Source organism: Marmota monax, unplaced genomic scaffold (genome assembly GCF_021218885.2).
Source record: "Marmota monax isolate L192 unplaced genomic scaffold, Marmota_monax_Labrador192_F-V1.1 WCK01_AAM20220418_F8-fsc00005, whole genome shotgun sequence".
NCBI classification, from domain to species: Eukaryota; Metazoa; Chordata; class Mammalia; order Rodentia; family Sciuridae; genus Marmota; species Marmota monax.
Genome location: NW_026692254.1, coordinates 5,782,165 through 5,797,663, shown reverse-complemented (window position 1 = coordinate 5,797,663; position 15,499 = coordinate 5,782,165). Strand labels below are relative to the sequence as shown.

At 38.9% G+C, this 15,499-nt stretch overlaps 1 protein-coding gene across 3 annotated transcripts in view; it reads right to left on the bottom strand.

Annotated features, from left to right (window-relative positions):
- Cfap61 (cilia and flagella associated protein 61) overlaps positions 1-15,499 on the bottom strand; it is a 273,395-nt gene that overhangs the window by 216,137 nt on the left and 41,759 nt on the right. For all 3 annotated transcript variants that reach the window (XM_046434983.2, XM_046434992.2, XM_058576462.1), the window contains one exon: positions 6,188-6,347. In XM_046434983.2, coding sequence (XP_046290939.1) covers positions 6,188-6,347 — 160 coding nt within the window. The remainder of the gene's footprint in view (positions 1-6,187; positions 6,348-15,499) is intronic.

Here is a 15,499-nt window from a genome sequence, read left to right as displayed (position 1 = left end):
AGGCAGAGGGAGGAGGGAGAACTGAGATGCTAAAACTCAAATCATAGTGGGGGAAAAAATGGCATATTGGGTGCCAATAACATGGTGTGGCCTCTAAGTGAGAGATGGGAAAGGGCCCTAGAACTTGTCCTGTCTCCTGGGAAGTGAGGTGGCTAGGGGACTGCAGGCTGAGTAGAGCTCCTTTCCAAGGGACATCTAAAACCCACACCAGAGCAGAGAAACCCACTCAGTGAGAAATGGAGTGGTGGGGGAAGGGAGTCATTCCAAGGACAGAGGGCTAAGTGACTGCAGCTTGTATCCAGCCAGGGGAAGAAAGTCGGTTTATGAAAGAACATAAATATTACTGAAATGCCCCCCGCCCCAAACATAGCACACAGGAACCAGGGAAGGGAGGGAGATACTATGCAGCTGCTTCTTCAACTGTGTTCTGTCTCCTCCCACCCCACTATCCCAGAACTCTATATGTTGAAGTCTGAACCCCTGGTACTTCAGAACAGGAAGACTATTTGGAGGTAGGATCTTTAAAGAGATAAGTTAAAATGAGTTCACTGAAGTGAGCCTTAATCCAATATTACTAGAGTTCTCTTAAGAATAAAAAATCTGGACACAGGTGGTTACAGAGAGAAGCCCGTGTGAAGACAGGGACAAGTTGGCCAATGGCAACCCTAGGAAAGAGGCTTCAGAAGAAAACAATCCTGCTGAAACACATTGATCCCAGACTTCCGGCCTCAGAATTATGAGACAATAAATTTCTGTTTTTTTAAACCATCCCATCCATAGTACTTTGTTATGGCAGTCATAGGAAATTAATATAAAGTCCTAGTGATTCACTAGTTAAATGACTAGAGAATATGACTAGTATTCAAAAAATGTCCTGAGATATATAATGCAAATACATTGGCAGGAATATTGCCATGCTCCATAATGGGTGTTTCATTCATATTTGGAATCTGTGCTAAGAGAAAAATAAAGTAAAATAGAAGGGGACTGGGAATAAAAAATGGAACTTAGGATGAGAGGATAAAAGACCTGGGAGTATTTAATACACAATAAATAAGAATTTGGTCATTATTTTTTAGCTCTGGCACATTGAGAGTGATTCCAGATGTTTCCCAGCTGAACAGAAGAGGGACAAACTATGGTAAGAAGCAAATGTAAGTTCAATGAAAAGAAATTAAATAACACATAAAGAAATATTTCCTGACAGAGGTGATTTTTAAAATAATATTAAAGGTGACATTGCTGTTTTAACATGGGGATGTTATGAAAATTATTATTTTGAAGGGCCTTTTAATGTATAATAAGCAACACCTCCTAGATAGCTTGGTTACAAGGGGTTACTCTAATCATCCTTTTGAAAGCCCACAATTCTGTTATATAAAATTAAATTTCTCCCTGCCAAAGAGCACTTCAAATTCTACAGAGATTTTGTAAGGTGGGCCCCGGGTGTGTAATGAGATTTACAAGTCTGAACCTTGCAGGGGTCTTTTAAAAGAGATTTGTGCTGCCCAGAACACACAGGCCTACATGAGGAACAAAAGTTTTGTTTTGTTTGCTTGTTTTTATTTTTTTTTATTAACTATTAAACGTGGCGATGCCAATACAGCTGTGGAAACACAGGCTGTGTCCTATTTTGCTGTATGCATCATCAAGAAAATTGCTAGCTCAATTCTGATTCCAAAATCATTATTGTGATGATGTAGATAACAAAAGACACAGCTTGATTTGCAAATGCCACACAGGGCCAGTGGTGTGGCCAATTGGAAAAAAACAACAAAAAAAAAACATCATTTGGGGCCCTTTTATTGTTACCAAAGGAGAATACTCATTAACTGCCAGGCATATGGAACATCTTGATGTGGTTCCATACTTTTTCCAGAGACTCTTATTTTAAAAGGGGTTCTTATTATATTAACATTTAAATAATTAGTACAAAACATTTAAGGGGTTCTCTTAGTACAATCTCCTACACAAGCAGAAAGCCTTTTTTTCTAATATGTATTACTGTTTGTGAATTTTTCCAACATTCCAGGAACTTGCTACTTCTCAACTAAGTTCTCCACTAATTAAAAAATAAACTTTTACAACTTTTTCCCTATATTGGGACAAAATCTGCATCCTTAGAACTTGTTCTCATTGGTCCCAGTATAGTCCTAAGTTCCAATACATAAAACTCAAAATTTACATATGTGAAGATATGCAAAATGGGGAGCATTTTAACTCAGGTAAAATACAAACTGAATGTGCATAGTTAAACTTTTTAGACTCAATGGAAACATAAGGCTGAAATGATGAATAACAGTAGGCTAATCATAATGTATGTAAAGAACTAGAAAAGGAAAGCTGCCATTTTAGCTAAAGAATGTTCAGTCTTGACATCTTTCTGCTTGGAAGGGTTGAGGTTGGTGTGCAATTGCAAGTTCTCACAGCTGGTGGACCCTAACTCCACTCCATTGTGGTTAATATACATAAATGATTTCACAGATGATAGGAAAAGACCTGACCAGTAGTATTGCTTATCTGGGTTCTCTTCAAAATAGACCTTGATCCAAAAATTCAAGTACAGCCATTTATTTGGGAGTATTTGGAGAAAGCTTCCATGAGGGAATAGGATTCGACTAAGGAAGCAAAGTCGGCTCCTGGAGTGTTAATTTCCTGGCACTTCCCATTGGTTTCTACCATGGGTCAAAGTGGTCTTCCATGGTTCTGGAAAAGTTCACACATACAGAGGCGAAGATTCCAGCAGAAGGAAGTTGTGCACATGCGTGTGTACATACACACTATAATCTGAGGGATATGGTTGGTCCACTGATAACTCATTAAAGTAACTATTCATTAAATAACTCACTGACCTGGAAAGAACTGATCTTGTATCTAGTGAAGCAGACCATATAGCCATCCAAGATAAAAACTCACCTTGGGCTGGGTATGTACTCAGTGGTAGAATGGCTGCTTACTTAATCATACTTAAACAAAAGAGGATAGTAAGACACCACGCCCTGGAAAGCATCTTTCTATTCCCCTAAACCTAGCCAAGTTAAGGGAACAATGAGAGCAAGTTTAGGCTACATACTACTCTCTGTCGGATACATACTATCTTGAAGGACAATGGCTTTCTCTCATGTGTGCTGGAAATTAAGTCAATGTTATCTGTAAAAAGCTACTATTTTGCATGTTTGCCAGGACAGCTGTTCTTTGGGATGTTGGTCATATAAGGAGCAAAACAAGTTAATGCTGGTGACACCACTGTTTTTGCAGCTTAACTTATAAAACCCCTCCCCTGTGGTAACTGGTGTGGATCAGAGAACTAGGGAGAAGTAAATGCTGTCCAGATCATGCCTCTAGTGCACTTCATGCAGCAAAGATGCACCTGTCCAGCCTGTCACCACTGGACTTTCTGGCAAAGCAACTGTCCAGCATGTTGCCACTAGAACATCCCCCTGAGCATTTCTCAATCAACTTTGTCTCATATTCTGTGTCTCTTGGCAACCTATTCTACTGCTTTAGCACAAGCTGAGCAGTAGATGGTACCAATATATGAGGCAGAGGGTTCTATCCCAAGCAACAAAAAAATAAAAACATAAAAAGCCACCTTACCAAGATTGTCACCTTGAACAGAAGCAGAAAGAGACTGGATCTGAGTTCTGGGTCAGCCTATAAAGAGCTTTAAAACCTTGGATGAGCTTGGACAGAGGTGAAATGAACAGAACTTTACCTGTCCTAGCTCTTCTACAGCAAGTTTTGAGGATAAAATGAGAAAATATACATATGAAAAACCTTTGAAATGGAAAAAGCACTAAACAAGATACAAGATATAAGGCACAACAATGTGTGTTCATTTGAAACAAGAATTCTGGTTCATATTTTAGGGAAATTATGTTTCCTTTAACTTGGGACTTTCATCAGAAAAAAAACGTCACAGTAGATCACAGTACATTTAGAATTTTCTCTGGAGCCTCATTCGTTGTTGTTGTTGATATGAAGATGGCAGCAAAATGTGTTGATGACTCTTTTCTTAGATATAATGAGCTGTTGATGATTTGTAAATCCATCCCTGAGTTATTTGGAAGTCTACAATAGTAGTTCCCTGGTGAAAATTTCATGAAGAATCATCTTTGTATCTGTGAACATAAAGCTGATTTTCAAAAATAAACAAGGTCCAGAAGATAACAAGAAAAGTTTTCCTATTTCTTTCACTTACCAAGCTGTCCTAGAGCAACTGATTTTAAGCAAAAATCCTGAGGGAAGTAAAGAGAAGTAAGACTTGGGGGCTTTTGTTAGACAAAGACATACATATGATTTTAAGTCAAGGATTCTGTTTAAATTTGAGTCCTCCCTCATTAAGTTTCTAAGACAGGAATTTTCCATTGATTCTATGTAGGGAATACCAGTAGCATCAGAGGAACTTGATGGGAGAGATTCTATCTTTTCAGCTTGTTTGTAATAACAGCAGCCTGGAGAAGACAACTTAAAAATTTGTAGGAGTTACTGTGGACTTGGCACTGAGCTAAGCATATCACAAAACTTCTAATATTTAACCCCCCCCCCCAATACCTATTTGGGTTAGATACTATTTTTATCTCCATTTTATATAGAGAACATTGAGCCATAACAAGGCTCCTATTTGGTTTCTCATTGGATAGTGGCAAATTAGAGTTTAGGACTATCTCATGGAGAAAAGCTCCTTCAGAACACTCCTATGATGTCTCTTGTCTGAGAAGCCTGGGCAAGCTGGCCTTCACTATAAAACAGTAATGACCTCAAATCTTTTTTATGAAGGCTGTTGTCATCAGTACAACAAGCAAGCACTTCTCCACCCATGGCCTCACAAGTTCTCTGTGATGAGTGTGTAGAGCATGCACACTCATGCACTTGGTTTTCCCATCCAGGGAACATGACCAGCCAAATCATCACCTTCTTTTGTCTAGATTTCCAAGTCTATGCCACAAACCAAAGTATTCCTTTTCCTGTATTTGAACAATCTTGGTATACTCTTTCACACAGGAGAAAGCAGAGCAATTCAAAATACCTTGATTCTGCCCTGGAGAGATTCAAATAGGTGAAAGGCCAATCACAAAGAGTTAACTCTGCTAACAATGAGGATCAACATTTACTGAGCACTGAATTTATTTGAGAAGCACTCTACATGGCTTATCTGGGTGAAACTTCAAGGCTCCCTTGCGTGGGAAACATTACTATTATCTCTACTTTGCAAATGAAGAAACCCAGGTTTAGAGAAGTGAATTAACATACCCAAAGTCACTTGCCTGCCTGCATGTGTCTGCCATAAGAACACACTTCACTGCAAAGATACCCATGGATGTGGTGAGCCCTTGTTAAATTAACACACAGATGTTTGAGCTTACCTCATTCTACTTGGTGAAAATCCTGACACAGACAATATTTCAAAGTTGATTTTATTATTTCATGTAACTAGAAACAAGTTAAGCAAGTTAAAAATGACTACTTGCAGTAGACCTATTCTAGGTAAGATTTTGTCAAAGACATGAACACAGAAGCATTAATTGCTGGGATTAATATTTTAAAAATCTTTTGAGTTCCTTTTATTTATTTTTAGTTTTAGTTTTTGGTAATGCTGAGAATAAAACCCAAGGCTTTGAACAGCCAGGAAAGTACTCTACCACTGAACAATATACCCAGTTTCTTGAGTTCTTAATTTGAAAAAATCATTTTTTCTATTTTGGCTAAGCATGTGTGCCCATGTGCACATGTGTGTAAAATCCTGAAATGCCAGCAATTATTTTACCAAAATTTATTTTTAACAGTGCATTCTGAATTTGGGAGCTCTTAGCTGCAAGGCCAACATATCTAAATATACCAATGCACTTTTGACCTTCTCTGCCCATAGATATTTGTATAAGGATGTGATTAACCACAGAAACTACTCCTAAAGGGGAGTGGAGAAGGAAAAGCAAAATGCCCTATATAGTTTTATAACTTAGCAAAGAACACAAATATGGGGTCTGGGGTTGTAGCTCAGTGGTAGAGCACTTACCTAGCATGTGTGAGGCACTGGGTTCGATCCTTGGCATCACATAAAAACAAATAAGTAAAATAAAGATATTGTGTCCATCTACAACTAAAAAACGATTAAAAGAAAAAGAACACAAATATGTCCAAGGCATGGATTTTATTTCTTGAGATGCCCCTGAGATAGCCACAATACCTTGATCTTCTTGAACATCTATTTCTTGTGGTGTTTCCAGAATGTCATCAGGATGTGGGACACAGAGTCCGTGGAAAGGCCCCAAGTCGAAGCACTCGTGCAGCAGGGGCAAGTTCACTCTTGAGCACACACTCATGAACCCGACAGCTACACCTTCCACCTGGAACATCCAAAACACCTGGTTACTCCATCAGACCTCAAGTGATTATCATCATGAAACTTCCATGAGCCCTGGGCACGTGGTCTGATGAGGACTTCACAGGCACTTTGAGTTGTTTAAGAGAGAAAGGAGTATCTTCCTTAAGTAGCTCTAGTGTCCAGCACAATGTAAAGTACATACAACATGTTCAAAGAAACGTCCAACAAGAGACCACTACAGACAATCCTAGAGGTGGATAAGTAACTTAGGGAAGTTGCCAGAGAGTTCTGGAGAGGGAACTATTGGAACTTACTTTCTTAGCCAATCTCTCTGCCTGCCCCAAATCCTCTGCCATCTGGTGTCTTTATCATTTTATCCTCCTACAAATCCTATGCTTCCTATGCACTTTCCTCCCGTCATGGTAAGATGGATCATTGTTCCAGTGCCCAAATGATTGGTCCTCAACATTCATGATTATTAGCTCCTTATCATGTAGGAACTCTTCAATTTCTCTTAAATTTGTTTATTTGTTGATTGGATGGTCTGATGGGAGGAAAGCTGAGGAAAGGTTTGGTGGGAAATAGTTGTGTGAACCTGAGTAAGGCCAGGCGGGTTCACTAGATGGCTCTGATCTCCAAATATATCACTGCTCAGCATCCTAACAGACATAGGGTTTTGATGTTCTTGCAATGGTCCTATGACTCTGGGTCCTTGATGAGAGATGCATAGGTAGGAAATGGAGTAACTAACTGATCTTGACCCATTATTGGTACCAAAAAATTATGAATTAACAAACTATTTTAATTCTATCATATTCCATATTGAGAAATGATTGTGACTGGAATTCCTTATTATGGGCTGGGGTTGTAGCTCAGCAGTAGTGCGCTCACTTAGTACGCGCAAGGCCCTGGGTTCGATCCTCAGCACTACATAAAAATAAACAAAATAAAGATATTGTGTCCAATTACAACTAAAAAATAAATATTTTTTAAAAAGAAGTTCCTTATTATGTCCCTTTACTAATTCTGTATTTCATTCCTCTCTATATTTAAAATTCAAAGAGAGAGAGAATGTATAGTCCTTTAAATTTCACACAAATAATTCCTGTGGGTTAATAAGTGGGTTTTAAGCAAATTCCCAGTTGAACACTTAGACTCTGACTGCTCTTATTAGAAACCTGAACTTACTGGATCCTATCCCTCAAGTATTCAGACTTCATTTTTGGAGATATTCCATTCAGAAAGTAGAGCTCAATAACCACAGCATTCCCTATTCCCAGAAATGCTGCGTTTATTCATAAATGCCCAGTAGAGAAAATGGTCAATGCTTTAACACCCTAAAACAGAGAATCAATTAATCATAACGTTTAATCTTTTAGATGACACAGAAAACAAATTAAACTATTTGTTTCCCAATCTATCTTTAATTAAAAACCATTTGTTTTCAAGGGTTTTTTGAAAAATAAATGTGAGATGCTCTTTGTTTTCTCCTCAATAATGAAATTCCAGAAGAATTTTTTTTAAAAATCAAATTTTCCATGTATATTCTTTTCTTTACAGGATCCCCCAAATGCTACTTGCTGTAAAAGACTGGATTTACACAGCTGTTTTACAAAGCCATTGACACTTTAATAAAAGTCCAAAATAAACATTTTAATTTTTTTCCCAAATAACAAGTGATTGTTTGTCTTGTTTGCACTCGTGAACAAAGGCTGCGTAGCTGCAGTTGTCTGGCTTCTCTGTAATTTTAGGCCCAAGACTCAGCAGACGCTGATTAGCCAATCCATCTACCATATGTGCAGAAAGAGGCGGCCAGCCTCACTCCCGGCAGGGAAAATTGGCATCCATCTTGGTTCACATGGAGATGTCCTTCTAATCTACAGCCGCATTGGCGCAACGGAACTTCGATGGCCTGAAATACCTTTTGCTGGCTTCACGGCGAGCTGCATGTGCATGATAAGAATGTATTATTTATAAGACCGCTGTTAGTAATGAGCTATTACACTAATGGCTCATTGTGTTTGGAATTTGATTTCAAATGGCATGGATCACACATTCTGATGAAAATGAGAAAAACATGTTTTGCCATTAGGAACAAAGATTTAGCGTTCTCCAATTCTACAACCTGTTATATTCCCATCATTCATCCAGGGTTGTAACAATTTACAAAGAGTTCACAATTAAGAGACTACAACAGAGCAAGGACATTTCCTGGAAGTTTCTGTTCCTTACTTTGGATCTCTTTCATATAACTCATTTGAAAAAATACTATTCTTAAACATGAATTTGTGGGAGGATCCAAATGTATCTTTGTGTGTATTTGTGCTTTCCAGAAAAAAGTAAATGGATTTATGAACTTCCTTACCACAAAAGTCTCTTCTATTACCTTATATTGGAGAACAAAATTGCAAGTTTTGTTGTTGTTCCTGTTTGTCCTGGGAGGATCTATGTGATACATGCGGAAGGTTTAGTGTCCACCGGCCTTGTCTTCATAAACACATAGACACACATATACTTTATTGTTTATACTTCCATCCAAAACGCTTGCTGGTCACCCATCCCTTTTGGGTGACAATATTCCACAATGAGGGTTTTGTCCTCATTGTGACCACTGCTGGCTTTGATCCCCTTCTCCTGATGCCAAGTGCATGGCTAACCTGGCAGGCTTTCTCCCGCCTGCAGGTCAGTGGTGCTTACTCAGACCACTGCTGCCCATGCCCTGGATGATGCCAAAGCAGACGCTCTGCCCATCTGTCTCTAGGAGCCGCCCTTGGCCTCCAACTGCCCTTCCTTGAAATCTCAGCTTGGAGTAAACACCAGATGTCAAGGTAAGCCAGGACAGAGTTGTGACAAGGAACTTGCAGTGAAGTTGTGACCCAAAACTCCTCCAAAGTAGCTATTGAGCCACAAAAAAGTCCTTGTAGCTAAAAACCCTTTAACTAGTCATTGGTTTTCCATTTAGCTCAGGCATAGCTCTTAGGCATTCAATATGCATGACTTGAAACTGCCATGGGCCAGTTTGGAAAGAGACAGACTTGATATACTTTATTGTTATCTCTGGTCAATGGTGGTTGCCTAAAAACATGGTGTGCTGATGAATGCCTTATCAGCATTCAGGGGGAAAAAGAATAGATTTGTAGCACTTGCCAATTTTTGTGGTATGAATACTCTCCTCATGGCCAATTTTAGCTACGAGCATGATATAAGTGAACACAGAACTGAGAAGAAGCATGTCATTAAATATATATCCACTATACAAAGACCACAGGCAAAAAATCTCAAGAGCATAGACAGCAATAAAATAATTAGAATTGATGAATTGAAACTATTTAATGCTTTCTTTTAATATAATTTATTATGCTAGAAGTTTATATAAGTTTTTAATAATGGCTGTGTTTAACAAGCAGCTTGCAAATTTCCTGAAGATTTAAAAATCAGCTCTCTGGAGCCTAGAACAAGCTGGATGCAGAACATCGCCACTCAAAGGCCTCTGAGGACTAGGGTCCCAGGAAGCCAGTGGGAGGGTTAGACCAGCACTCATCCTGAACACAAAAAGTCTTCAAGACACCAGATACGGCTCTGTTCAGACTGGAGATCACCTCCCAGGACCAGGTTCACAGGGCCTGCCTCTGCGCTTCTGTTTTATGATCAAGGTCCTTGGTCTCATCTCCTCTGATGCCCAAGGCAGCATGGCCCCTCGGAAGAGATCAGGCTGGGCTCCCTTGGCCCTCTATAGAGACAACAAAAGATCCTCACAGGGTAGAGACCGCAGTTTTCAGTATGGGGCTTTGCTCTGATGTTTACACACACTGAAAGTGTGATGTATAAAAAGAGAGAAAGAGCAAAGGGGAAGAGGTACACAAAGCTTCTGCAAAAAGCACTAACTCAAGTGATTGGGGGTAAAACTAGCAACTTGAAACCAGGGAGTTAAAAATTTTCCAAAAAATAAAAATCTGATTAAATTGGGTGGGTAGATTAAAAATCTCTACTAGGGTTTGCAGGAATCATTTCAAGTCTCTCTCTTTTCCCCCTAATTGTATAAAAACATTATTTTCCAAAGTGGTACTGCTGGGCCCAAATTTTTTTTGACCTTTCCTTTTCTCAGTAGCCTGGAGCTAAAAGCTGAATAGGAATATATGAAAACAATGCTTTAAAGGTTAAGGCAAAAATCCAAGTATGAAAGAATTTTTAAAAATTAAAATTCAAATCCTTTTGATGTAGGACCTCAGAAACTAATTCGGAAGGCCAGTTTTCACCTTCAGGAAGTAATGCTCATATCTATCTAAACATCTAATTCTTCACCAAATGTGTTTTACCACCATGCAGGTGAGTGTTTCACCACCACTTCGAAATCATCTGGGGAGTTAAAACAAAAACAAAAACAAACACTGATTGTGTGGGTGTGAGGGTGTGTGCCTCAATTCCCAGCTACTTGGGAGATTGAGGCAGGAGGAACATTGGAGCCCATGAGTTGGAGGCCAGCCTGGGCAGGCAAAATAGCAAAACCTTGTCTCAAAAGGAAGTCGAAGGTTGGGGTGGGTGGGGGTAGGCATGGGGTGGGGACTGAAAGAAACAAACTTACTTTAAAAATTCTGATTGTGTCCCACACCAAAAGATTGATTTAATTGAAGTGGATAATCCTTTGGAAAGTATACAACTCAGTATTTTTAGTATATTCACAACTGTTTGTAACCACTATCCAATTCTAGAATATTTTCATCCACAACACCCACCATAAAAACAACAATAACAACAACAACAACAACAAAAAAAAAACAGTACTCATTATTGGTCACTTTCCATTCCCCTCTACCTATAGCCACTAATTGCTTTCTGTTTCTATGGCCTGTCTATTCTGGGCTTTCATATAAATGCAATCATACAATGTATGGTCCTTATGTCTATTTTTTTCTTTAGCATAATGATTTCAAGGTTCAACTATGTTGTAGCGAGTGTCAGTACTACATTCCATTTCCTAATAACATTCCATTGAATGGATGTACCACATTTGGTTTAGCCATTCATCAGTAGATGGACATTTGGACTGCTTTTCCTTTTTGGATATTATAATAATGCTGCTGTGGATATTTGTGGATGAGTCTTTGGGTGAAAATGTGTTTTCAATTCTAGATGTGGGAATGGGTAAGTATATATTTAACTTTGGAAGAAAATGACAGATTGTTTTCCAAAATGGCTGTGACATTTTATAATCCCACCAGCAATGGGACAAAGGCTCCCACTTCTCTACATTCTTTCCAACACTTGTTATTATCTTTTTTTAAAAAAAAATTATAACTATCCTAATAGAGGTAAAGTAGTAGCTCACTACAGAGCAATAGTAACAAAAACAGCATGGTACTGGTACCAAAACAGGCTGGTGGACCAATGGTACAGAATAGAGGACACAGAAACCAATCCACAAAACTACAACTATCTTATATTTGATAAAGGGGCTAAAAGCATGCAATGGAGGAAGGATAGCATCTTCAACAAATGGTGCTGGGAAAACTGGAAATCCATATGCAACAAAATGAAACTGAATCCCTTTCTCTCGCCATGCACAAAAGTGAATTCAAAATGGATCAAGGAGCTTGATATCAAATCAGAGACGCGCCGTCTGATAGAAGAAAAAGTTGGCTACGATCTACATATGGTGGGGTCGGGCTCCAAATTCCTCAATAGGACACCCATAGCACAAAAGTTAATAACTAGAATCAACAAATGGGACTTACTCAAACTAAAAAGTTTTTTCTCAGCAAAAGAAACAATAAGAGAGGTAAATAGGGAGCCTACACCCTGGGAACAAATCTTTACTCCTCACACTTCAGATAGAGCCCTAATATCCAGAGTATACAAAGAACTCAAAAAATTAGACAATAAGAGAACAAACAACCCAATCAACAAATGGGCCAAGGACCTGAACAGACACTTCTCAGAGGAGGACATACAGTCAATCAACAAGTACATGAAAAAATGCTCACCATCTCTAGCAGTCAGAGAAATGCAAATCAAAACCACCCTAAGATACCATCTCACTCCAGTAAGATTGGCAGCCATTATGAAGTCAAACAACAACAAGTGCTGGCGAGGAGGTGGGGAAAAGGGTACACTTGTACATTGCTGGTGGGACTGCAGATTGGTGCAGCCAATTTGGAAAGCAGTATGGAGATTTCTTGGAAAGCTGGGAATGGAGCCACCATTTGACCCAGCTATTCCCCTTCTCGGTCTATTCCCTAAAGACCTAAAAAGAGCATGCTACAGGGACACTGCTACATCGATGTTCATAGCAGCACAGTTCACAATAGCAAGACTGTGGAACCAACCTAGATGCCCTTCAATAGACGAATGGATAAAAAAAATGTGGCATTTATACACAATGGAGTATTACTCTGCATTAAAAAATGACAAAATCATAGAATTTACAGGGAAATGGATGGCATTAGAGCAGATTATGCTAAGTGAAGCTAGCCAATCCCTAAAAAACAAATGCCAAATGTCTTCTTTGATATAAGGAGAGTAACTAAGATCAGAGTAGGGACGAAGAGCAGGAGAAGAAGATTAACATTTAACAGGGATGAGAGGTGGGAGGGAAAGGGAGAGAGAAGGGAAATTGCATGGAAATGGAAGGAGACCCTCAGGGTTATACAGTGGAGGGGGTAGAGAGAGAGGAGGGGAGGGGAGGGGAGAGGTGGGGAGGGGGGAGGGTGGAGGATGGGAAAGGCAGCGGAGCACAACAGACACTAGTATAGCAATATGTAAATCAATGGATGTGTAACTGATGTGATTCTGCAATCTGTGTATGGGGTGAAAGTGGGAGTTCATAACCCACTTGAATCAAAGTGTGGAATATGATATGTCAAGAAATTTGTAATGTTTTGAACAACCCACAATAAAAATTAAAAAAAAAAAAAGTAGTAGCTCACTGTGGTTTTAATTTACATTTCCTTATTGACACAGTAAGATGTTGAATGACATCTTTTCATGTGCTTATTGATAATTTGTCTTTTTCTTTCTTTAGGAGAAATGTCTATTTGAGTCATTTGTCATATTTTGTTCATTGTTTTATTTTATTTGTCTCTTTTGGTGTAAGAATTCTTCATGTATTCTGGGTCCAAAGTTTTTTATCATGGGGAAATCTAGAAACCTTCCAGGTGATTCTCCTATGTGCCAAGTTTGAGAACCCCTGATGCAGGAGGAAGCCACAGACTGCTCATGTCATGCATATTAGAGAACTTCTGATTTCAAGTTTCAAGAAAAGTAATATTCTTTTTTGGGCATCATGGTGCAGGCCTGTAATCCCACTGACTTGGGAGGCTTGAGACAGGTGGATCACAAGTTTGAGGCCAGTCTCAGCAATTTAGGGAGGCCGAAGCAGCCTAGTAAGACCCTATTTCAAACAAACAAACAAACAAAAGGGCCGGGGAAGTAGTTCAGTGGTTAAGTACTCCTGAGTTCAATTCCCAATACTAAAAAAAAGAAAAATGATATTATTAAATAGTTCTTAACAGTCTTAGCAAATGAAATGAGTGTATGGAGAATGATGAATCTCTTTTAAAAATCATCCTAGAAATAAAACTGCTATACTCTCATCTTTTAACTGGTACAAAGTCTCTCTTTTTGAAATGAAAACCAAACATCCATTTGAAAACAAAAACATAATGTGTGGTCATCTGAACCTTGGGATTCTATGAATGAACAGAATGTGTGAGCACCCAAGGGCTCTATTCCTGTTTGTTAATTATTGTGTGCAAAAGACAAGTACAAAAATTCATTCAAAGTAAGATTATCTTATTGAAAAATAAGTTTCAGTCCAACTTATATAAAACTTTTAAAAATATATATATATTTTTTAGTTGTAGTTGGACACAATACCTTTATGTTATTTATTTATTTTTATGTGGTGCTGAGGATTGAACTCAAGCGCTCCACCACTGAGCCACAACCCCAGCCCCCAACTTATATAAAACTTTTTGAAAGGGCTTTCCAAAGAATGACCTCTATATTTCCCATAGATGCGAGGAGAACATCTTAGCTCACCTGTGAATTGCTTTCCTTTTTCCCAGTTGACCCTAAGATTATCAACAAAAGGTTGACCTTGTGAGGTCCCTGCACACAAGTCAATGGCAAACCATTCGCAGGAGACTTCATTCCTTCTAACAGAGTTCTCATATGTGGTCCCTGGAGTGTCAGCATCAGTCTGGAACTTGTGAGAAATACAGCTTCTCAAACCTTCCTTTGCCAGAGCTAATGAGTCAGAAATGCTGGTATGGAGCCCAGTCATCTTTGGGCTCATTAGCCCAAGAAAGAATTTCTAGGCAGACTCAACTTTGAGTACCACTGCTCTCATATACTTCATGTGACCCATGGCATGAGAAGAAGATCCATTCAAGGCCCTACTCTTCCCAACACTGAATAGCCAACATGCACTCCCTGATGACTAAGATGCCAAAAGTCCCAAGTTTTTTCAGACAGACAATTTCTCCCTGCCATTGAGCATCCCACAATTTTTCCTGTTTCAGCATTTTCAACTCTTAAGAGTACTAAAGCCTCAAATGGAATAGCTCGGGGTAGCTGAAATTCCATAAGGAAAGCATCCCCCCCTTGGTAGATGCTTCCAGGGGTGGGTCAAGGATAAGAGAAAATCTTGGGGCCTCTGGTCATATTAAGGCTGGCTAGCTTGTCAGTTTTCTTCTCTGTCTTTTCAGAAAATGTGGTCCTTTGTGTCTGCAGCTGCCAAACTGAAGGGTCCAAACACTAGGTCTTATTTTTTCAGAAAAGCTAGAAATTCCATTTTTGACACACACACGCACACACACACACACATATATATATGTGTGTGTGTGTGCGTGTGTGTGTGTGTGTGTGTGTAAGTTCCTAATTTTTGTGTGAGCCAATAATTCAACAAAATTTAATCATATCTAACCTGGATCGAATCATAAGGAAACACTGAACAAATCCAAATGAAAGACATTCTACAAAATAACTGACCTGTATTCTTCAAAACTGTCATTGTCATGAAAAATAATGACAGACCAGGGAGTTATTCAGATTAAAAGAGATTGGAGAGACTCAGCACTTGAATGCAATGAATGACCTGGACTTACTTTTTCATAAAGGACATTGTTGGAACTGACAATAAAATCTGAATAAGGTCTGCAGATTAGATAAAAGGAT